The 25772-nt window shown below is 39.6% G+C and overlaps 1 protein-coding gene across 6 annotated transcripts in view; it reads left to right on the top strand.

Annotated features, from left to right (window-relative positions):
* HECW1 (HECT, C2 and WW domain containing E3 ubiquitin protein ligase 1) overlaps positions 1-25772 on the top strand; it is a 250791-nt gene that overhangs the window by 89793 nt on the left and 135226 nt on the right. For all 6 annotated transcript variants that reach the window (XM_085051546.1, XM_085051545.1, XM_085051541.1 and 3 more), the window contains one exon: positions 12753-12860. In XM_085051546.1, the coding sequence (XP_084907672.1) occupies positions 12753-12860 (108 nt within the window). The remainder of the gene's footprint in view (positions 1-12752; positions 12861-25772) is intronic.

The following is a 25772-nucleotide window of genomic DNA, read 5'->3' as shown; positions in this document are numbered from 1 at the left end:
ACAGCAGAATCCCTCATTCCCTTTTCTCTCTTCCCTACTTCTCATGAATTCCCTTCTCTCTTCCTGCCCCCCCCCCCCGCCCCCGCAAACTTCATGTAACATGAGCTTTGGTTTTGGTTCTCTTTTAAAGAACATGGAAGACTGTGAAGAGCGCTTGGGTCTTAGTGTTAGTTTGATAATTGAGTTGAAAACACTCAGTCTATGAAAGTAACTGGCACTGTGGCTGTATCCGCATTTACAAAGTAAGGTGAACCAGCAGGAATGGGTCTGTAGAAGCAAACATCTGATTAATGCATTTGGCGCTTGACTTAGAACAGTTTCAGTCTGTCAAAATGAATGCCCTTGAGTTGCTGTAGTGCATCGTTCAGTTTAGTTTCATGAGGACAGAATTGGGTTTGTGTGTCTGTATGACAGCGCAGTCTCATGGTGACAAAGTGGGGAGAGTTGGAAGGGTCAGTACAAAGCACCCTTCTGGCCTGAAATAAAACACTGGTGTCTTCTGTTTGTGACCAGTTCATAGGGGTGGGAGATCCAGACATCCCTAATGGCTTAAATTTGTGTCTGCATTTGCACAGATTTTATGAGCCTGCACTCCTGTTTAGAGAGGGAATGTTCCTGGCCTTGTGGGTATGACCTTCACAATGTAAACCGATCTATAACTATATTTTGAATTAGCAGTCAGACTGGAACAAGAGAACCAAAGAAACTATGAGCTTTTCCCTGTCTGCTCAGGAGAGGATTAGTGTTGAAGGCTATTATTGCTTCTCGTATGGCAACTCTCTTAACTATTGTGATGCTGCTGGTCATTCTAATGTCTATCTCAATCCAGCTTGTGGATACAGTGCAATCCTTTCTGTGATTGTTTGGGTTGGTGAAATTGGAGCTGAAAGGTTTGAATGTAGCACTGGGTAGTATTGCAGAGAGTTATGAGAACATGGAAAATTATTTGCATCCTTAGGGTATCTGGCAGGGTGTTGTGGATTTCTTTAAGGCTTGGTGTTAGGAGCACTGGAGTTGATATTTGTTATTTGTCTTGTGGGAGTATCCCAGGAAAGGACTATGCAGAAGCAGAACAGAAGGTAGTTCTTACATTGTAGGAGTTTAATCATTGCCATTGTAGTATTCTAGGAAATATCTCTAAACAATTTTATATGTGTTGGTTTTGAAATGCATAAAACTTACTTTGTTTTCACCACCACTGCCATCACTAAAAATGTGATGATGCCCAATAAACTGCAGGCTTCAGAATAATGGTATCCCAAGTTTGGGGAAATAGAGATGATATAAAACCCTTCCAAAAAAAAAAAAGGGAGCAAAAATCATGTAGCTCATACATTTTCATACTGTGGGATGTTTTGGGGTGCTATTCAAAAGTTAAAGTAGCTTGAAAGAGTGATTGAGGGAGTCCTCTGTGTGTGGAAATTCTGTCTGCTTGCTCCTCATGTGAAGAGCCACAGCTCCTTTTATCACAAGATATCTGTTTTTCTCCCCTTCAATCCATTTGCACATTCCTTAAGGCAGCCCGCTGGGAAACAAAATAGTCTTTGCAGAAGCAGGTAAGAGCTGGATTCAGCACTGGTTATTAGAAGTAACACTTGCTCATGGTCTCAGGAAATGGACTAGGCAGCCAGTCAGTCTCTCATAAAACAGTGTAAAAAACTGTGGTCATGTGTCTCATGGCAAAAAAAATCCACCCTGAAGCTTCTTGAAAACATCCATGCACACATACATGATTTTGATAAAGGGCCATAGAAAAACTCCCTAGTTGAAGGGAGAATAGTAAATTATGACTTTCTTAAAATATAGATGTTATTACTTCAGTGCATTTTAAAATTAGCCATGGAAAGATGACAAAAAATATGTAAATAGGGAAAACAAGCATTTCTGGGTGTTTAAAACATACTGTGCCTTCAGGAATAGGAATTACATTTCCTTACTGCTAACCTTGAACTCTAGAGATGTTCTAACTTCCCCTCCTATATACAATATTTCAGCTCTGAGCAATACAGAGTGACCTCCACATGCTGTAACAATTCATCTGAAATGTACATTTGTCTTCCCTCAAGAGAACTACAGTATTGTGAAAACTCAGCAGTTTCTCAGAAAAAGACCCACAATCAAAAATATGTGTAAACACTCAAAAAGAGTTCTCTAAGAAATTTGAACATAACAAAGCTCTGTTGCTATTTAAAAGTCTCTGGAATTTAAGTTTTCTTTGCAGAAAAGCTATTTGTAAAGAAAAGGCCCATTGGGAAAAAAATGAAACTAAAACAAAGTTATGAATAATGAAGACAGTATGTTTTTTAAAGTAAGGACTCTCATTTAGTGGCTACTGTGAGGCAGCTGGAACATTTGCAGTTATTTATATAAGGCTTTCTCTTTCTCTCTTATCTCATTTGCTATTGATATTTGCTGTAGTATGAAGCCCCTTCATATAAATTAATATGGACTGCTAGCAGCTGCCTGTGTAGATAAAGAGCTATCTTATAATTACTGCAGTGGCATTTTAGCTGCTACTAGATTTCACTTCTGTCATCACCTCCATATCTGTTGTAAAGGAGCTAATGGGATATGCTTAAAGCAGACTTTTGAAAACATCATTTGCTCCAATGGCTGTGCACACTGATGTCAGGGGTTTATCACGGCTAACATTATCCTTTTCTTACCCATATGAAGTAGGCTTTCTTTCTTTCAACATTTCCTTACATGAAAGCAAAACATTATTAAAGACTATTTATTAAAAATTTCTTCGTACACAAATCTTGTATTGTCCATTTTCTTGTCCATATTTGGCTTTTTCCAGAGTAGTCTCTCTCAAATTTATATAAGTAGAAATGTCTTCTTCACCTGATTAGTAACTGAAGTTTAGCTTTAAAATGTTTTTCTTCCTTTGTTTCATCCTGTGGTGTTATTTCTCCCCCCAAAAGACAGTTCACCACAACCTGACAAATCTTATAGCTATTGGTTCATGGACATTTAAACATTTGTTTAAACACTCTTCAGGGTGATTTTAGGCTTAGATGGCCTGTGTTGCTGTGTTGCCCACTGAGACAAGTGGAAAAATGTACATTTTTCCTGCTGTCAGATTTGGACCAGAATTTGTTTGTGCAGCTATTTTACCAAACATTCAATACTTACAAGAAGAAAGTGCTAATGTTGCCAGCAGAGATGTAAAATGTTAGAAAGAGCAATGTGCATTTTAGGCCAGGAGTTGTGGGTGTCTTTGTTATGGGCCTAATCCCCAATTTAGGCTCTCTCTCTGTGTTTGGATGTTTGCTCCACCTCTCTGCTTCAGATACAGCCATCTGTAAAACTAAACTCTTCACAACGTGCCTGCTTAGAGTGAATTTTGTTGATATTTGGATTTGTTGTATCCTGGGGTTACCCATCTTTCCAATCCCTTTAAGGCCTTTGGAAAAGAATCTCACTGAGGTCCTAGGGCTCCTCCTCAGTAGGTCATCTTGTAGTTGGGTCTCTCTCCAGGCTGGGGATGGTAATCATGTCTCTTTCAGTGCTTCCAAGGTTCAGCTCTGTCATCTGTGTTAATGTGCTTAGTAACAATGCACCAAAAAACTTCTGCAGAGTGGTTAATGTAGTGCTGGTGTGCTTTATGGTCTTTTAGAGTACTCATGGTAAAGAAGCCTCCAGACTGCTAGTTAAATTTTCCTTAAATATATTTAGTAGGTGGTAGAAGTGTTTACTGTGTGCCAAAAGATTCCCATCTCCATAAAACAACAGCTATTATGAACATCTTTCTGGGTGAATGGGTAGAAAACACTTTTCCACTGCAACTATTCATGCTGAATATCAGGATAGGGAAATAATGCAGACAGGGAGTATTGCAGCTCCATGCCTTCTCAGTGATCTCTAGGGTCCTTATGCCTGTGGATAAAACTGCCTCTGTGCTGTCCAAGGATGGTCCATATTGCTGTATAGCCCAGACTTACAGTGAAGTCAGTCATGATCATCTACTAAAATATTTCTCAAGAAATCCATCAGTGGGGATATTGGTGCACCAAAACCCAGGTTTTGGCCTCAGTCCTTCAAAAGGAGCATATTCCATGCAGCACATTCAGACTATTCACTGGATAGAATCAATCATGGCACAAACAGTGGACAGAACTGACATAAAATTCTTGGCAGGATAAGGCATATAGCAGAAAGGTTTGTTTTGGAGAGGTTGTCAAGCCAGCCATGTGGATTTTGAAGGTTCAGCATATGTTTTTCTTCTCTTAGTTTTCTGGTTTAGAACTAAATCCTTCCCAGTCCTTAGTGTTTATAACACTTATATTACACTGTTCATAACAGTGGAATATTCCCATGCTGCCTTTCACAACTACTGTAAGGACTATGTATGCATTTAGCTTTTGTAATCTTTCTCATCCATTGATCTGTCCAGCCCTAAAGACATTTTTTTTCTTCACTGGAGATCTTCCACTTTGTAGTAAGTTTACAAGTGAATACCATTTTTCAGATAAAATCAATCCAGATTCTCAAGAGATTCTTTGCACTGTGGTGCTTCAGTATATACATTTGAGTTGTGTTTGGATTTTTTTTTTTACTGCTTTATCAGATCACAAGCCCCTGTCTAGTTTACTGTCTGCTGGTATGTCATTCAACGTTTCTGTAAACCCATTTTTCAAATACTGCAAATTATTTCCCCCCTATTTAATGAACAATGTAAACTTGGAAAAATGTCATCCTTGTTCACATTTCAGATCTTCCGATGTCCCTTTATATCTTGTCTTCATACTGCCTTGGGCCTGCAGCCTCTCTTATTTTAATATTTTCTAGCAAACTTCATGGTCACACTGTTTTTTCCTAATCCTCATTTTCCAAACTGCACTGTAGTCAATTGGGAGGCTTCCACTGACTGGGAGAACTTTGGAACTGTTGTTATATTAAAAACGAGCAAACAAAATTCTTCCATGCTGTACCTTCCTTACCACACATCACATATCTTCAGTTTTTCAGTATGCACTGGGGTAGCCAGGATCTTTCTTGTTTGGATTCATCCCTCCCGTCTTCAGTTCTGTGTGCAACCTGGATGTTGTTACTTGTGAATGAGTTTGTGCAATGCATAGCTGAAGTAGAGCTGTTACTGTACTGACACCCAGATGTGGTCCACCTGCTGCAGTGGGAAGAACAAATCTGGAAGTGCAGCAGCTTTAAAGCAGAAGCCTGTAGCTGGCATGGGCATAGCTGAAGTAGCCCTGTGAGCTGTGTGGTATCACACTTTTAAGGGTATGCAGAGCCAAGTGACACCAGTATTACTGTACAGATGCCCATCCCACTGCAACCTAACATCTGCTGTGGGGGTTTTAGTCCCCACAAGTTGTTATTGCTTTTTCTCCTCATTGCTTTCCTCATTCCTTCCACCTTTTCAGCAGAAGATTCGTGGTTACAGGAGAGAAATAGATGAGTGGTGGGTTGTTCTGGAGCACAGCTCCCAAACATCTGAAGGACACGACAGAAGAATAGAGCCCATTGCTCTCAGCTCTGCTTTTAGCCAGAGGTTCCACTGTTACAGAGAAAGAGAGGGAAGTCCCTTGAGTGACAGAGCTCAAACTCTGTGGTTAGCCCAAGTGTGAGTGAGGAAGGACTGGATCCATAGTTCATCCAGAGCCTTCTGAAAACCCATAGGCATATCATTGCCAAGATTTAATAGGGTCTCCGTAACTGCCAGTTGTTTGCTTTTTTGATTGTTGTTGGTGTCATGAAAGGTGAGAATGTTGTCTCCCAGCAGTAATTTGGAGACTGCTGGAGTGATAAAGGATGATAAGCAGCCCTGAAAATAAACTTGATGTTCAAAGAGAAGAGTGTTTTGCTGAAAGTTGAGACTCCTTGATTTTGGGAGCAGCTGACGTGTCATTTGGGTTTAATGTGTAATTCTTTCTGCTTCAGGTTTTAAATCCACCATGCCTGCCTTTCTATGTGCCTGAAGCAGTTTAACTTAGGGCCTCCATCTTCTGCCCTTCATGATCATGAATTGTTCTAACTTTGCCAACTCACTCCCCATTTTATTACATATCTCCCTACTTTCCTTTGGTCTTTCTCTTGACATGTCTTCCTCAAACTGCTCTTTTCCACTCATTGTTCACATTTCTCTCTCCCAGTTTTTTTTTCTTAAACTGGGCAAGGGGCTAATTTTTGTGGGATTAGAATGGAACCATTCATGTACTTTAAAAAAGCATATGCAAAGCTCTTAAAATACAAATTGAGCTTGCAGGACCAATGAAGGATTAGGCCCTTGTTTCCCAGAACTCTTATCCCTAAGAAGTTAGAGAAGGAGGCATGCTAACTGTAAATTGCAGTATATTCATTGCCTGTGGCAGAAATTGGCAAATGAATTAACAGTGAAGTTTCTATCCACACTGGAGCTTAATGTGTAGCAGCTGAAGTCAATGGAAATGTTCCTAACCTTTATTTGTGATTTTTTTTAAATATGGTATCTTTGTAAATAAGAAATTGGTACCTTCATCTTCAGCATATATTTCTCATTAATAGCTTCTCTTCTGCAGAATAATGACTGCTTGTGTTGTACAGCTCTTTGGAAGCACAGCTTCCAAGGACTGGGTTTTGCAATACTAAAGGACTGAAGAACTAAACACTTTGATGGCCTGATACAAATCACTACAAGCTCAATTTGTGAATTGCAGATGCTGTAGTCATAATTTTGTGTTCTTCTAGTCATAGATTGGGTGGTAAGAGAATAAATTTCAGAAAGACAAAGCTTATCTATGGTTTACCCCTTCTATTATTATTTTGCAAGATAATTTTATTTTATTGATCGTTCATGAAGGGTCTGGAGCACATGTCCTGTGAAGAATGGCTGAGGGACCTGGGGGGTGTTTAGCATGGAGTAGGCTTAGGGAGGACCTTATCACTCTGGAGCTCCAACCACCTGGAAGGAGGTTGTTGCCAGGTGGAAGTCAGCCTCTTCTCCTAGGCAACCAGTGACAAGACAAGAGAACACAGTCTCAAGCTGCTCCAGGAGATGTTTAAGTTGGACATTAGGAGGAATTTCTTCACAGAAAGGGTGATCAGATATTGGAACAGGCTGCCCAGGGAGCTGGTGGAGTCACTGTCCCTGGAGGTGTTTAAGCAAAGACTGGACGTGGCACTCAGTGCCATGGTCTGGTTGTCAAGGTGGTGTTAGGTCATAGGTTGGACTCAATGATCTCAGAGGTCTTTCCCAACCTAATTGATTCTGTGATTTACAAAATTCCTTTCTTGCAGCTTTCTGGGCTAGTTGCAAAACAGGTCAACTGGAACTCAGCCTCTTGGTACAGAAAATTATTTTTAAAAGCATTTTGCTAGCTATCATTATATGTCTTAATACAGACATACATATTGACCAAAACACTTTTAAATTTCAAACTAATTTAGATTTATTTAGCTGAAGACTATAAGTCCTTCTGTAATTTCAGAAGTACAGCATTTCTTTTTCAGAAGGGATCAAGACATGAAGTGTAGCTTTTATTTTTGTGCCATAATTACATTATGTTTATAGGAAGCAAGTATTGTATTATGTAGTGCTACATCAAATTAGTGATGGATAAGAGACTGGAAAACTGTACCGAGTTCAGGTACCTATCTGGCATTGCATTCCTGTCTCACGTTAATTATTGGTTTCTTTGAAAGTAGCACATGTTATTCTAGGTTTTGTAGTTGTTAGTCTTTGAAAATGTGCAAAGATAACCTGGTCATAGATATCAGCAAAATACTGTCTGAGAAAGGGGGGTTGGTTTTTCATTTCTGCCTCCTAAGTAAAACCAAACACAACAAAAGGGTCACTCAGCTATTTGTAATTTAAACTCCATCAGTCCTTCTGAGGAAGATGTATTGACTATCTGTTTCTTTCTCTGTGGGAATTTCAGGCAAACTTTCAAGTACTAAGGTTCTGTCTGTTTAGTGTAGGCTGCTGACAGCGCTTGAAGTCCCCATTAGATTATTCACAGCTCTTTTTGAGGGGTGGCCTTTATCAACATTTTCCCTAATTCCTCTGAAGAACAGCATGCTTTTTGTCAGTTGGATACTGTCTTTCATCTGAAAGATAGCTTTCTTTTGTGGCCATGGTTCCTTATCTCTCTCTAGTGCTTGTGAAGTATATTGGGATGTTCAGCATGGAAGTGACAGCACAGAATATTTTTAGCAGTAAAAGGCTGTGCCTGGCGGTATCTGGTTTGGTGAGGAGAAGCAGTCCATCAGAATTGCTGTTGGTTCCCAAAGCACTTGTTGTCATTTGCTTCTGGCATGCCTTGGACCCTCTGGCTGCTATTTGGATGCCAGCTGCCTGGCTCCTGGTCGTGCATCACCTTCCCTGTTTCCTCTAGGGCCTGTGGGAGGTCTGTGGGAGCTGCTGCTTCTGTCCTAGAAAAGCCTTGCAGGTCTGCAGCCACCTCTCCACTCCAGCAAGAGGCAGCTGGCACTTCTGTGTGCCCAAGGGCAGGGGGGGCAGAGAGCCAGGTCTCCTGGCTCCCCACCTTAGACACCCTCACTATCCCCAGCTCTAGCTCCAGGAGCAACTAAGGATGTTCAAAGTGCAGCACATCCCAAATACTCCCTTATTTGACACTTTCCTTAATTAGTTAGCTATCTACTGCCCAGGGAAATGAAGCCCCCAGACCTGAGAGCAATTGACAAGTGTTTGCTTTTGGCCAAGTACAGCAAAACCCAAGCTATGCAGAGGAAGGAGAGAGCTAGTTAAAAGGTTAATTGCATTTCACAAACAGAGGGATGGAGATGCATTACAATGCTTCATTGGAAAAATGTCAGAAGGCATTAGATGTTGCCTGAAATATATGAAAGGGAGCAGCATTAACTCTGCTCTTCATTTTGTGTGGAGGTGAAACAAAGTATTTCACCATTTACCTTTGGGAATTAAGATGCAACATGTTTTAAAGGTCAGTTCCTTTGTTATAGGGATTCTCAATAGGAAGAGGAAATAAAACTTGTTTTCCTTTGCTCATACTCTTTCTTCTTAGCATACCATACCATTCCATCTATTTGCTTACCTATGGGACGAATGTTGATAAATATATGTACATACATGTGGAGGTAGTGCACTTAACAGCGCTGTATTTCACATGCACGGTTTCCTTTGTCAATGTGCTACATACATAATGTGCACACTCAGGGAATAGCATGCCTTGAATAGTATCACTTGCCAATTAAAACAGGTCGACCAGGAATATTCATACATTCCAACCTCCTGATGAGTTTCAATTACTGCTATTTTTAACTTGCCAGAGGATATTTCTTTCTTATCTTGCACCTTCCAAAAATACATACCTTCAAAAACTGAAAGAACAAGATTTCCCTTTTAGACCTCAATGTACTCTTCTAGAGATAAAATTTGTATGGCTTAAAAATCCCAATGAACATAAATTTCTACTAGACTAAAAATAATTTTTATTTGTTTGGAATTAGGAAAGTAGCTCTTTCAAGAGAGACAGACAGGATGTAAAACTGACTGTGAGAACAATCTACATATTTGATTTCTAAATCATGACATTTGTAAATGCATTTATACACAAAATTTCACTGCTCCTATTTGGGTGCCCTGCATATTGCAGAGCTCCATAAGCTCATCTTAAATTATCCTTTCTGCTGCCTGAGCCTGTATTTCATCAGTGGCCACTGTCTATAAACTGTGTGCACATGACTAGCTACATGTGTATATCCCTTTCCTGGGGACCTGCTTTTCTCTACACGCTTCCCATAGACCTGTGTCTCTTGCCTCCATGGCAGGAGGCAGTGTGCAGGTGTTACACAGTGGGAGCAGCTTGTTCCAGATTTCCTGTGGTCTCACCTGTCAGCTGTAGCCATAGACTGGCTTGTTTATCGTTCCCTTCTCATGGTCTTTACCTTGGACATGCAGATGGATACTGGTCCTTTTATTCAGCCTGGTTTTCCAAGCTTCCTGCACATTTTCAACAAAGAGGAGGAAAGGGTTTTCTGGAGTCATCCCCACTGGCTCAGCTTGCAATAGGGATGTGATTTAGTTTGGGTATGGGCATATGTCAACATCTCTGTGAAATTAGAGGGGTTATGTGTGGCAGAGTTCATGCTGCCTTTGTGCCAGCTGCAGGAAGCAGCAACAGCGGAAGTGCCAGCTGGTCCCCGCAGGTAATGCCTATGAACACAGTATTTTAAAGCTGATTCTTAGATCTCCTGTGCCACTAAACTCTGGCCTAAAATGCCTGCAGTTTCTTCAGCAAGGCCATCCAGTTCAGCTCAGTTAAGCCTTCTTAAGCAAGCATGGTATTTTATAAACAATAAATCTTGAGGGACAGTAATTACCCATGCATCACAATAAGGTGGCAGGTGTTGGAGCATTTCCAGTGGCTTGCAGAGACTAAACGTGACAAATAAACATCACAAATTATGAAGCCAGTGAGCAGCATGTCGCAGCTGAGGGATACTCTCTGTGCTCTCAAGATGAGAGCCAGGTACCAGCTCAGTGCAACATTTTGGTATATGCTCACCTTTAAGTATAAAGTGTTTTCCCTGCCAAAGCAAAAGGGACAGGTTTAAGTCTTCTCGCAAGTATATAATGTTCCTACTTCCACAGAATGATGTGCATAATCTTTGATAATCTCCATCCAGGATGGTCATTTACTAAAGATATTCATAAGTAAACCAGACCTCTGAGAGTAATAGTTGGTATTACCTGCTTTTTTTAGATATATAATTTGGACTTTAAAGAAGATGCAACCAACTATAAAGTACAAAGGAAGAACAGAAATCATACCAGAGGATTTCGCTATTGAACGATTACAGCAGACATGTACTTCAAAACAGAGCCTGAAACACAGCTGGTGACATAATTCCTGACAACTAGCTAGTCAGCAAAGGGAAAATTTATTGAAGACAGCATTGCTATTTATAATTATCTGCTGCAATTGTTCATGACCTTATTAGAAGGATTTCTGTTGTAAATTCCTCAACAGAATAACACCAAAGAGTTCAGTGTTCGTACCTGCTCACCTTCCTCCTTAAGAGCATTACTATGTAAAGCCAATGGGACAATATTGACATCTGTTTGCTGCTTTCTTCTTTCAGTGAAGTGTAGTTTCCTTCAATTTAGTCTCCTATGTGATAGTCGTTTGGGTTTCTCAGCTTTGTCTGTTGGGCTGCCCCTTTTGTTCTGCAGTTAGTCACACCATCAGTGTGTCCTCATGCACGGTGTGCCTTGTTGTGTGGCATTATCTTTGTTTTCTGGATGATGTATGTAATAACAAAGTCAATTCTTCACAGCGTTTACAATTGATGTATTTTAATGTCACATTGAGTGGTTTGCATTTTTTCTCACTTTTTAGCACAACTATTAATTAACATAATTGGCTTCAGAACCGAGTCTCAGCACCCACCTAGGACTAGTTCTGTAGCAAGGCTGAGTTTGTTAAAGCACATTTGTACAAAGCTCTGTTCAAATTAAAACTGTTGTTATTGCTAAGAGCAAAAACCCAGGAAGTTGCTGGCTGGTCCCTGCGTGTGGCCTATTGCTTTGTCAGAGCACAGATGCGAAATCCATTTCATCCCACTGAAGCTGGAGCAATGAGGCCATGGCCCAGCCCATCCTGGGTTGCTGCTTCAGCCACTTTGGTTCACAGCCATTTTGTACTCCCACAGCCCACTGCCTGTGAGCCCCACTCCCCTCTGACCAACTGTAAATGTCTCCATATGTCTTTTTTATTTTTGCTGCTCCTTTTGTATTTAGTGACAAGTAAAACCATAAGTGCTGGCCTGGCAAGGTGGCAATATATGCATTTTTCATGTGTTTGAATGCCCTGTGTAAGGTGGCAACTCGGTGAGCCTGGCCCTGACATTGGAGCATAGTCTTGCTGGTTGGTTTTTAAGCTGTTGAATGATAGAGGGTCCAGAACCAGGCCCTTGCCTGGGGGCTGGGATGTGTTTGCTCACACTTACACCATGTGGGGTTTGCAGATTGGTCTAAAAAAGAGCTTGTTCAGGCAGTGTTAAATGAAACTTGAAAGCAGACTTACAATTTATTCATGTGAGCAACCAGAAATCCATTCCTCAGGCTCTATCTGCCCATCTTTTATTTACCCACACACCTGTGCGTGCAAGGGGATCTCACTTCCTCTGCCTTGGTTCTCAGCAACTTCTTAGATGTTGTTAATTTTTATAGATTATTTCTTGACTTTTTGGGAGATCAGGCTGGTAGTCTGACAGCTGCTAGGTGGCTCAAAGTCTGTGAGATGGACAGCGTTTTGTTGTCAGTCATTGGGTTTTGGAGGCCAAGGGCTGTGATGGCACCCCATGAGTGGCATCCCTCACAAATAATTGTCCCTCATGGTACACTGCAAGAAATAACCACATCTGTTGCGATACAAGTGAGTGTAGTACAGACATCTGCATGTGACTATTTTCTGTGGGGCTTTTTAAAGGGAAAAGTTGGTGCAACGGGGCTGTGTGTTCTCTCCTACAACTAGATAATTATGTTTAATTTGACTGGGGTTTATCCATGCTAAGGCAGATGGTTTCAGTTTTAAGAATTTTGTAAGGATTTTTTTAAAATTAGATTTCAGGGAAAGCTGTGATTTTTAAGAAAATCTGAACTTTTAAATAACAGAAATGTTTGATAAATCTGATTTCTCAACATGTCATGCCAAGATCTCTAGTAGCTCTAGTATATTCTGTAAAGCCTGTATTTTTAGCCTTACTCTCTGCTGTGCATGTTGTCGTAACAGGCACTTGATAAGACCAATCTTCTTTGTTTATAGATGAGGTCTTGTCTGAAAACTTTTTGGACTACAAGAACCGTGGTGTCAATGGCTCTCATCGTGGTCAAATTATCTGGAAGATTGATGCCAGCTCTTACTTTGTGGAGCGTAAGTATTTTTTCAATTCTGCTATGGTATAATTCAATCACTGTAGAAAGACAATTCAGCTGTTACCGTTGTTTTTATGATGTTTTTATGCCCAATGTGTTCCTTTGGAAAGGCCAAAAATGTTACCAAAATCTTTGAATGTGTTGACAGAAACTGAAACACTTGCTAGAATAGTGACCCACCGTTTCTGCAAACAAATTTTGTGGGCACTGACTTATTTACGGGGTTTTTTAGTACAGTTATGAATATGTGTTTTACTCAATTTGCTGTTATTTGGACTATATCATTAGTAATGAGCTGCATTAACTTTAATATGCTTTTAAGGAAAACAGGAAGTCAGGGTACAATCTCATTCCAGGAAGAATCACACTAGGTTTTAATTGGAAAACTTCATGGTACATCCAGCTTCTGCCAGATTCAGGTGAATTCAGAAGTAGAAAGGATCAAGTTCTAATTATCATCTAGACAAATAAAAGTGTATCTATATGTAGTTGCAGCAAGGTACACTGATTTCAAATTAATTGTTCCTCATTATATTAATATATTACCCAGGGCATTTGATGCAATGCAGTATAACTCTTTTCCACCCTGTTAGCAGTGAAAATACAGAAACAGTGAATTTGCTTCTGCAAAGTACTCGGTACCTTACACAGCAAGTTACTGTTTCCAACCTTGACTATCCCAATTCCCTGACCATTCAAATCCTTCCTCTTTTCAAAGAGTTACATGTGTTATTGTGAATGCAATTCATTATTATCTTTGGAGAAAGAAATAGGTTACTCAAAAGACTGGACTGAAATCTATAGGAAAACATCTGTGGTGAAAGAGCCACGTGTATCCTTAAGGAGGAGTTAAGCATAAAGAAGAATAGCATGCAGCAATTTCAGTTGCACAATTGAACTCCCTATTTCTAATGATCTGCCTTAGCCTCCTGGACAAAATTCAGAAGTTTGGTAAAAGCATTTATAAATTGCTTGACAGGTATATCTGTCTAAGACTGCTAAATGTGAGAGCAGTCAAAGGAGTTTTTGATATAACCTATATTCTAAAGGATTTGTAAAGGACATGAGTTATACTTGTTCAGTATATGACTTTAATCTTAAATATCGGCAAGGGTGCTACATGCAAACATTTTACAGATGCTGAGTCCTAGAAGCAGGTTCTCTCTTTCCAGTATGAAGTATTGCTGATGGTCTGTAATTCCTAGTGTTAAACTTAGAATGTTGTTCTAAAGAATTTAGGGAGCTGCTGAAATGTCTACAGTACATACAGGATGCTTATGTCCTGTGTTTTGAATAATACATGGATGGGAAACTGTTTAACATATAAGAACATTGGGTTCTTTCAGTTATCTTGGTTTTGGGGCAGAAATTCATTACAGGATCTAACCTTTAAAGCCGGCTCTAATTTGCAGGGGCTTTGAGCCATGAGACTGATCATACTTTCTTTTATCTGTTAAGAGCTGTGGGAAGGAGATATAAAATCCTAGACTGGGTTTTTGAAGAGACCTTAGTACCTTGGATTACTGAGGAAGGGCAGAAAAGTGACAAGACTGCTGGTAGCTTCCTTGCCTAATCCACAATGCAAAACAAAGAGGCAACATGAGAAGTGCTTAGGAGGAAGCCTCTTTAGGTGGGCACTTTTCATTGAGGGCTCAACTGCACAATGAATTATGTCAGCTTAATAGGTTGCCCCCATTAGCTGAGACACAATAGCTGTTGTTAATTGATTGCATGTACATTCTTCACTTGCCCTACTGTAAGAAGATGCAAATTAGCATAACCATCCTTCATTGATGCTTGGAACTAAGTTGTACTACACCATAGTTGAGCTGCCCACACTTAATGAGTTGCTGCCTCTTGGTAATCTGTTATGCGACTACCATTAGGTTGTGAATGTCAGCCCTGAGATTACGTACCAGTGCACTCATCAAGAACAAATCATTGCCCTGTCCAAAATTAAAATAGAAGAAAATTAAGTAGGAAGTAATAAATAACAGCATGTACAGATACTCTGAGAGCCACTTGACTACTGAAGTGGAAAGTTAAAGCAGTGAAGAATGTTGATGTATGTCAGTTTTATATATCTAAAGGCATATTTGAGGCTTCCTGCCCATTGCTGAGACTTACATATGAAAGCACACAGCTTTACAGTTGATTAAATGTTATGTTAAAAACTGTGGTGTCTGAAAACCTTATGTATTTTCTAGCCAAAGATGATGGTGTAAACAATCTTCCTTCAGACTTTTATTTCTTGGATGAAGATCATATGTTTCACTGTATAACATTTGCAGGGATCAGAGAGATACTGGTCATCAAAATCAAACTCATCTAAGAAATGTAGCTAAGGTGTGGTAATTTATTTTCAAGGTATCCATGTTTTTTTTCCCATACATTGTTATTATTCCCTTTACTTGCTATTGGTTGGAGTCTTCCTGATTGTAGCATTAATTCTCAATGAGACAGAGTAGCTCACTTATAAAAGCAGCTCTTAATTTCTGCTTTTGCTTTTCCTGTAACTATTTGTACTTTGGTATCTTTTCACCACATGAGTCAATATTGACTATCAACTACACATTGCTTCAGAAAATGTTATATCAATTGCAGTGTTTGTCCGGGAGCAATGATAAAGGGGAGATCACTGTATGACCAAATAAAAAATCAGCCTTACATAGAGAATTTAAATTTCTCAAAAATTTCAGGCACCCCATGCAGATTGGTTTGTATCCTGGCCTTGAAATATTAAAGGTTAAATATTTTTAGTGATGCTACTGTATAAGGCTTATTATAGGGGGACCATGGGAATCATCCTGGCCAGCCTCAGAAGTCCAAGTTTTTCTACTGCTGACAGACTGTAGGACTTCCCACACAATGTTTTTGTACCACATTTAAGGAAATTACCCTTATGCTGTGACCAGCCAGCCGTCTGACATAAAGAGCATAAAAATACATCTTTGAGCCTTTTTTTATTAAAGAGCTTTTTGGGGCAACTTGAAAAATCAAAGGTATTAAAGACTAGCTGGTTTGCAACAGTGAAATTCCCATTAATATGAAAAAAGAAGCATTAGAAATGAGGTCAAGTAAATAGAAGGTTATTACTCATTTCTATATTTTGGCTGTGGAGGTATATATAATATGTTTGGGTGCATTTTGTTCAAATCCTTAACATTCTACAGTTATTTATCCTTCTTTTTCCTGCATTTTTGGAAAATTAATAAGCAAATGAAATATGATGCTCTGACTATGTAACCTGTAGTCATTATACATAAAACCACTCTTTAGGTACTTAACAGATTGCTGACATCTTATCACTGTAAATAATAACTTGCACACAATGGGCAGGGACCTAGAATAGGAATGAGTGGTGGCAAAAGCATCTGAAACTTATTTTCTTCATGGCAGCCGATTATCACAGTGGAAATCTATCGAACACCATTGTAATGATAATTACTGGCCAAAACCACCAACCTACAGGATTACACTAGAGAGAAATTGTGCACATGGGTAGAAGAAACTAGTAATGTATTGTGAGAGATTAGTAAAAGTGCATCAGGAGTGGAGAGCACAAAGGAAGACGTGGAAAGAAATTTCCACCATTTTCTGCCTTAATTGCACTTCTTTTATAAAACTGAAATTCCGCAATTTCACATGTTGCTTTGTTGTTGAAGCTATACTTTCATAGTATTCTTAGTGGATTGCCCAGTCAGAGTCTTTAAGGGTTCCTTTTTCAGGTATATTGAAAATGTCACCAGTTAAGAAAATGCTTTGTGTGAGTTCAATGACAAAGCAAAATAGTTTTCTCTTTTTGGAACATGCTTCTGTGTTTTGGGGGGTATTCGGGCAAAATATGTGTTGCTTTGGAATTTGCTGATAGTCTGATTTAAGACCATCTACAGAGTCCTGTCAGTTTTCAAACCACAGATAATTTTTTAACATCTACCTATGCAGCATTTCAGATACCACAGATATTTAAAGTTTGTTTGTTTTAGCAATCTACTTTTTCACCTTGAAAAGGACTAGTACCTTTCCCAGGGAAGGGTACGCCTTTCCACTTTGCATGTCACAAACTTGCAACATAATGTTGTCAGATAGATAGGTAATTGGTATGAGCCAGAGAGGGAATTGCTTCCAAATGCCAGCAGAACAGAATTTATCTCCTATTAATACTCAGCAAACAAAAAGCCCTACCAGCTGCAGAGGCAATGCTGTACCACAGCCAGTTTTGCATTTCTGCTGAAGTCTGGCAATTTGGGTTTTTCTGACAGTCAGTGATAAACAGTTACCACACACTGTAGCCATGAACTGGTCAGAGTTTGTGGGGAGGAAGGAGTAGTGAAGAGAGGCTCTGTGCCACTCGGGATGTGTACTTGTGTTAAAGTTTGGAGAGCACTGCAGTGAAAGAACCAGCCTATAATGGGTTTTCCAGGAAAGGAAATATGCTCTGCTGCACTGCAATTTCTGGCACGCTTTTTGGCTTACACAGCAATACAGAGAGAGGGTGTCCAAAAGACTATTTCATGAGGTGCGGTGCGGCATCATCCTGTAAACATTGTATCAAACTAGCATATCCTTACAATGATGAGTAAAGTTTTGACACTATTCAGAACTGCACTGAAGATAGCCAGATAGCTGGGACCCCTCCTAATCTAGAGGCATCTCTAAAGATTGTTTACTACCTGACAACTAAGAGCAACTTCCAAGCATAACCAGTCATCTGTGTGGCATTTTTATGTGAAAGCTTATGCAGCAGTTGTTTGGTTAAATTTGTTGCTGTTGTTGTGCCTGCATTTTTTATAACAAAGATGGATGACAGGCCATGCAGAAAACAGAAATTATAGTAATTTATTCCTTTTGTCTAGAAGGGAAATAATGGTAAAAAAAAGGTGTAACTAAAGTCAGAGATCTGAGAGATCCTGGTATGTATTCAGATAGAAGATGTATATTCTATGTTATGGTCAATATATGTGGTATATTTGTGCATTTATGGATTATGTACAGAAATGTCCCCAAACTGGCAATCAGCCCTTTCATCTGGAGCTCTCTCTAGAAAATATATCTTTAGGAATCTGATATAAAGGCTGCCTTCAAAGTACAAATAATTGAAGGATGTTCTAGCCTTGAATATATCCAAATAAGGCACATTCATATCAATAAAAGCTTTAATGAAGCTGGAGTATTTACAATTTTTTCCTGTTTATGAACAAATTGTTGACAAGACCAGCCCACTAAAACAATTTCCTGTCTCCATTTTCATTACCACAATGTCTCTCAAGTCATGTACCCTTCACTTCATGGAAGAGTATGTAGGGCTATTGAAGTCCATCCTGATATACCCTTTAGCATGACCTACAGTCATGCTGCATGACTTTAACATTCATGAGTCCACAGATGGTAAAAACTGGAGCAATACAGGAGCATCTTCAACAGGGTGAAGACTATTTAGAAGCAGAATGATTAAAGGTGTCAGGGAAAAAACAGATATGAAGCAATAAGAGGAACATGTGCCCCAAAAAGTGCATCTATGGCTTGCCTCTCCTCCAAGGAAGACATACCACTGTTTCAGGGTTCTTTCTCTTCATCTCCTTGCACATGTATTACTCTTATTGATGCTTTTGGTTGTCTTCCACCCTGTGGCAGACAAAGAAAAGTCTTATAGAATAAGTAAAAAGCCTTTGCTCACTTTAACTCACCTTTGCTCACTTTTGCTAAGCACTTTGGGAAAAGTATAGCTGACATGCAGGCAAAACCAAGTTTTATAAGTACCTGAGTGATAAACGCTTGAGCGGAATCCTCATTGGTCAGAACAGCTCATGGACACCACAGGAGAGGTGATAGGGGAAGTGGCAGTGTGTGTTTGTTCAGTTAACAAGCATGATAACAAGTATAATTTTAGCTGGAATATTTTTAGCACAGTATAAAAGTTTTATCTAGTTGTGTAGTATAAAAGAATGTCTATAGCTGCATTAAAGTGATTCTCTCTACAAGAAGCTGAGTGTCCGTGTCTCATCACTACACCACCCTACACAGTTTTCTATATTCCTCCTTCTTTTCCTTGGCCTGTTATCCTGATAGTAGTTTAATACTCATACTTAAGCCAAGCTTAACTTTGGGAAGACAAGCATAGTCTGAAACCAAATGTTTAGATTCCTTAAGAACCCTGTACTTGGGATCCTTTGGTCAGCCCCTTAATCTTTGCCTTTCTTGCATTTCTTGTTAGTTTTCCTCTTACAAAGTCTTTCTGTGCCAGGATGGTAGGCAACAACCTATCATAAATGGAAAAATGGGTCAATCCATGCAAGGCATTAGTTATTTCTCACCTTCTGGCATGGTTACACTGTGGTAGCTTAACCAAGAGACTTGTCATTCTCTCCCTTTCCACAACTTGTTTTGACACTTGGACATATTTTGTTTGTAGTGTGGAGATCACAGCTGTTTGCATTTTCGTTCGCACACAGGGAAGGAGATGTCTGTGGTGCAGCATCTATGCATGGTGACACCGCGCTGGGGCGGGGACCTCACTGGTCCCCACACTACCTGCCCCATGCTTTTCATGGCAGCACTTAGAGAAATTACAAAGGCTTTGCTTACACAAAGCTAAGACTGAGGTGAGAGTTTTGATAGGTTGGTAATAGGAGTTTCAAAAAGCTCTCTCAAGATGAACCAGAAAGCTTTAAATGATAAATGATGCCTGATTTTAGGCATTGATGTGAGAGCAAGTCTCTCTTCACCAAGCCCTAGTTCCCTGTCACAGAGACCGCAGCTTACATGGACTCTTCTCAGCCACTTAACCTTAAACAAGGATAGACATTGTGTTAATGCTTTGGAGGCTGGACATCATCTAATTCCCAAAGAAGTGGTCAGGAAGATGCAGTAACATTTAACTTAAGTTTTAGTTCAGGTCTGAGGGAATCTGAACTATCTGTAGGTGCCAAACTTTGAAAGTATGGGCTCACATACGTGTTCATTTTGGTCTTCCATCAGTATCCTCAGCCATTTGCTTTAAATTCAAAACTCCTGCACATGCACTGTGTTTTGTGCTTCAGCTTTGGTATCACCCAGTGTATCATTGAGCACTTGAGGAAATGAAGAGATTCCTGAAACCCAGTAGTGCAGCTAGTAGATGTATTTTTCTCATCCAACCTAGTATTTGATAAATGCCTAAACAGACACCTATTGCTTTTCTGCTTTGAACTTTGGATGTGCAGTATTCTGCACAACGGGTGTTGAAGTCACGTGATTTATTATAATGGATCACTAGAACTTAGATAATGTTGTTTTGTCATTGATAATCTTTTTGCTATTGACAGCAAAAGATTACAGTGTCACCTCCAACTCACAAAACAGTTAGTCTTTGCCACTGTTAAATGCTTCTGGAAAGTTTTTTACAGATAAAGCTGTCTAGGGATTTGGTGGAATTGCCCCGGAAGACAGATCCCCTCCCTTAGCTCCATGCACCCTATGCTCTTCCTTTGAATATTTTATTGGGTGTGTTTCTGAATTTGCTGCAAGCCAAGTGATTTGCCACTGAATTCTGTAAGAATTGCTTGCATGCAGCCCTTGTGCCATCAGCCCCAGAACCTTTTGTGGACCACCATGTCCAGATTGCCCAGTGCAGACTTTGGCACACATGGTTTTATTTTCGTGGAAAACAGAAGACAAATGCAGTGGAATTGGGAAGCAGCTGCTATTGGAAGGGTACCAGCACATGCATCAAAAGGTCATATTTATTCCAAAAGAGTGGTAAAGTACCAAGCTTTGTTTCAGATTTCTTATCAAATAAATCATAACATAAAAGTATTGCATTTAGTAGATAGCGTTAATAACTTATAATTTCTAATTTTGGAGAATTTTACAGTTGTGGGTTTTTTTTGTAATCCTGTTAAAGCATACTGTGAAAGTAATGGATCAAAAGAGAACTGGAAGCACATGTATTAAAGATGAAACTTTTCCTCGTTTATGGAGGCAGTGAGTTTGCTTCATGTTTTCATGCTTTCTCTTAGAGAGGCTCTTTTATAAATCTCTGCAGTAGTGAAGCATCTCAGGGCTCTTCTTACGTGTCCAGCAGGACACAGGAAAATCTCAATATAAAGGGAGATAAATCCCTTCACCTAATTCAGAAATCTGTTTGCACCCCTGCCATCTTATTGTCTGATTTCAGTCATCCACTATGTTTCTCATGCCTTCTGGTAGTTATGGCAATATCTATTCAACTCATACAACAGTGTTTGGATAGTTTTATTCGACAGACAAAACTTACTTGACCTTCCATGAGGAAGGCAGAATTATATCTGTGGTGTAGTGCTGTAGTAACTCATCCTGCTTCTGAAATAGTGCACCTATGATGCAGGAAACCTTTTGATAATTGTTTTTTCTCATTAACTGGCCAGTAAATCCAGCCCAGTTGTTGCCTTACTCCTGGTCCAAGGTTTCCTGCTGTAGGGACTACCAGATGTGAAGAATAGCATCTATACCCAGAATAGACTTTCTCAGAGAATGGAAGGGATTAATTCATCAGGGATGAATTATAATCTCCCTGCAGGGTTCAAACACTTCTGCCCAGCAGAAACATCTTTCTGCAAGATCTTTGATATTGGTAATAGGATCTTGAGGGCCTCAGACAAATAGTATTTTATACTTTCAAACTCTTTTCCAGCCCTTTCAATACTTTAGATGTTCACTTTACCCAATCAGTAGCAGGTATAATTTCTTCCTGTATCTCAGTGCTAATAGCTTTTCACGATTGAAAACAAAGCAAAACAAAAAAACACCACCAACCTCAAAATAGATAGTTTTGCTGTATTTAAAAAATAGATAGTTTTGCTGTATTTTCTGTATTTATTTGTAATTGTTTACTTAATTAAATTTACATAAGGATGTTTCTTCCTGTCTTTCCTCTTCCATTAAATTATCTATGTTAATTTCATTATGCATTCTCTCATTAAATGTTGTCCTGCCTGTGGATTTTTTTCCAAGTCTCCTTTACCAAAAACAGCTGTTACAGTAAGATTTCTCAGAGTAGACAGCAGTGTTTATTCCAGACCCTTCCCTTTTCCCTGGCAGCAGAGGCTGTGTGCCTGGTCCTTGGTCACTTCTGAAGCAATAGAAAGCAGTGATGTGGGGAAGTGATCTGTTTACCCACCTGGGGAGAGCTGTCACAGCTCATTTGTAGCTCTAGACCCACTATTGAGAGTAAGAGCTACAGATCCGATTGCTTCTCACTTTGGGGCCATTTTAAGACAGCTTCCCATGATTAAGCTGCATATACTGGTAATCTTGCTTCCTCTTAGCGGCTTCTTCATACTGAAAGAAAAGTGTTAATACCATCATTCAATGATCTTGGGTTGTCTGGTCAAAGCAGGTTGCTCTAGATCCTGTCTGACCCTAAATGTAAACGTGTTTTGGGCCCCAAATCTAAAAGTGGAAAAAGTAATATTTAATTTTCAAATATGATCTTTCTCTATGCCTCTCAGTTTTGGTTTTTTCCTCACCCATTTCTTTTTCATGTCTGGGATACTTCAACAGACTTCGAGTTCAACAATTATTTCCTTTCATTGGAAGATCAAAAAAGGAAATGTTAAAAAAATCCTAAAAATGGCATATATTTTTAAGGAAAAACACTTACACCATAAGAAACAGTATTGATTTAGATTATGAAGTACATTCCTGAAATATTCCAAACGTGAGCTGTAGATGGGGTAAGAAATAAGTTGGGTAATGCATGTGTATCAGAATTTGAGCTGTGAATGCAGTTGCTGGAATTTGCAAACAGTGTTCCCTCAGACACAGACTTCTGGATGGCAGAAGTACAAAACCAGCAAGGCAGAAAGTGCAAACACAAGGGCGAAAAGGGGCTCAGAATAAATGTGCAATCTTTTTGATATAGATGAGCACCAGAGCACTCTCCCAGGCAGCTCCTGGGCAAGAGCTCTAAGCTTCTGAGGGTCCCACTCAGAAGGCATATTCTGGGAAGGGAAGCAGCCTCTGGTGCAGCCCATATCTCCTGGACACCTCTCTCTCCTGTCTCTGGCTTAAAAAAATAATCTACACACAGAAAACTTTCTTAACACTTCCATTGTCTAGCACAGGGGTTACAGGTGTGTGAATGCCGTTCTGCCTCTCTTCTTCTCCTCCATTAAAGTAAGCCTACTTGCTTGTGGATTTGAAACGCATCAAGGTCCATCTGGAGCTTGTAGAGATTTCAGTCTTAGTTTGTCTTCCTACCTACTTGCTGGTTATGCAAGCTGCTGAGCAGTACTTCCAGGGGGCAAAGTATCACTTTGTAATCTCGCAGCTCTGGGTTACTCCAGAGATACCTGGGAAGTCACAAAAAGTGGCATTTGATTAAACTCCCTAGATTGCCGTTATTGTGGAGACATACAAAACTCCTTCCCTCCCTACGCTTGCTAGGGTTTCTTGATTTACATATAAGTGGTGTTTGTAACTCGCATGCTTCTGGATTCAGGATTTCAAATGTTTTCCTGTTTACAGGGTATTATGTTAAGCTTTATGTGCTTCCTGTAAGGAATCTTAAATCTTCATAGCTAATAGAGTCACCATTTTCTTTTCCCTTTGTGAGCTGCATAGCATGTCACAAAAATTAGTAATACATTTTGATACCAGTATACTTTGACTTTTTTCTTGATTTTCTTCTTTTCCGTGACTCCTCCTGACACTTTGGAGAACTCACCATGTATCTCTTTTGTATTAAGGTGAAAATGTAAAAGAAAAGGCATATAGCGATAAGTTGGATTGTAAGGGCTCAGTTCAGGGGCAGCCCAGCAGAGTCAGCTGTAGTGTTTAACTGTCTCAGTTAGTTTTCTGTGTTGACACTCAGTCAGAAGTCATCTCTCATCACCTCATTCTTGGAGTGGCTGATTTGTAATCAGTTGTAATTGTTGGATAACTTGCTCCAACCCTGGTAGTTCAGATCATCTCTAGGTGCTGGTCCTAAAGGCCCTGGTGTGTTAGTAGGCTAGCTAATGCAGGCAAGCGTTTGGTGCTGAATCAGTTGACATTACATAGAAACTTAAGATGTGTGGGGCACAGTTGTGAGAAAGCCCCTGACTTGGGTTTTTTGTTTATCACATTTTGGAGCAGACGGAATTTTTATGTGGGTTCCTGCTGATTTTCCATTCAATTTTTTTTTTTAAACATTTGAGGGAAAGAAAATGCAACTGAGCCAGGAGGCATCTCAGCTGCAAGTATGTTGATTTGTCCTTGCTGAAGAGTAGGAGGCAATGGAGCAGGTCAACTAAATTTCTGATCGTTTCTACTTCAGAAAGGCAGAGGGTTCATAGACAGAGTCAATTCAAACTGAAGTCTCAGTTTAAAGCCTTACACTGGAAACTCATGCCAGTTTTCAACTGTTTTGCAAAAGATGGTCCTTTTTCAAAAATATTGACTAAAGTGTCAGTACTGTTTGTAAAGTCTCCCTTGTACTCAATCAGTAGCAGAGTGAAGCTCTTTTATCCCTGGTGGGCTGTGTTGTACACATCATAACATACATACATAACACTGTCAGGTCTTTGTTATGTCTGGGGAAGGCACAGGGGTTAAACCAGTGTTGATTTGTGCAATGCGTGTCTTTCAACAAGTGTGACCAGCCCTCCAGAAGGGGCTTCCAGTTGTTCTCTAGAACATATATTTCAAAAGATCCCATCTCTAGCTGTATCAGAAACACTTAGCAATGCTCAGAACAGTGAGAAGTGTGACAATGCCCAGATGTAATAATGTACACCCATGTCTTTCAGTGGAATTTGAGCTAATTTGCATTATATTTCAACTAGAACAGGCTTAGGAAAGACACAAATTAAACAGGAGAAGGCACTTGGTCTTGCAGAGTAGCTCTGTGGGCAGCAGGATCTAAACTTCTCCAGAATTCAGAGATTGAAATCCTGTCCTGCTGCAGTCAAGAGAGCCAGCTGTTAAATAGGATAAGGATTTCAGCCAGAAGTGTCAGAATTCACTGTTTTTAAATTATTAACTCTTTCCCTGGTATATATTTATAGAAAAGCATGAAAATTTAATCTAGCTCCCTTTTCTCTTTGCATTTTTACAAGAAGAAAAAGCAACTAAATAAATTGCTACTGGGATGAAATTTTTATGGTGGTTTAAGGTCAGCACATGGGTGTCTTCTAACTGAGGTGTGAAACCATGAAAACTGGGTTAATAATGAGCCCCCTGACACAGCCTTAACAGTAGCACTGCTAGCAGGCACTTCTTCTCTACGAAGTGTGCTGAGCTTCTGTACCAAATTAAAAATCTCATATTGTGCTTTCTTCTGTTAGCAAATGACTCAGTGAAAGCCTTTTAAATATATATAATATGTACAAAGGTAAAAGCTTCTGCCTCTGGACTAGCCCATCTACATTTTGTTCTGTGTGGAAAATAGAATCTGGTTTTGCTTTAGCAGATCCATTTATTTTTCTAAATTTTCTAAATTTATTGCATTTGAGATGCAGTGAAATGACAAGTAATATTTCTATGACATCAATAAATTATTTGTTTAGCTGTCCTATGCATGTAATGTGCTGTAGAATATAAATCCAGTTGGTAGTGCCTTTAGCAGATCTTTTTCTTTACCTGAATATTTTCAAACAGAAAGATTGCAGGAGCTTTAGGAATATTTTGGAGAAGGGCAGCAGGACTGAGTGACATGTGGATGTGCAAGGAACAGATTACAGCTGAGATGTCTGTTTCTCTTGGATGGAAAATGAGAAGAGGTAGGTGTGGTCTCTGTCCACTGAGATCCCACTGAGTGGGAGTTTTACTGTTGGATTTAACAAGATGAATCAGACTTTTGACAGCTAGTGAGGAAGAGGCATTCAGTCTAAATGCTGGGAAATATTTAAAAGGATAAAAATTTGTTAGCAGTTTCTGTCGAGCACTGACTGTAAGTTACTTAGTCCTTCAA

This window comes from Lichenostomus cassidix, chromosome 2 (genome assembly GCF_008360975.1).
Source record: "Lichenostomus cassidix isolate B80296 chromosome 2, HeHo_3.0, whole genome shotgun sequence".
Taxonomy (NCBI): domain Eukaryota; kingdom Metazoa; phylum Chordata; class Aves; order Passeriformes; family Meliphagidae; genus Lichenostomus; species Lichenostomus cassidix.
The sequence above is the reverse complement of the archived record's forward strand: the minus strand, read 5'-3'. Positions and strand labels throughout refer to the sequence as shown.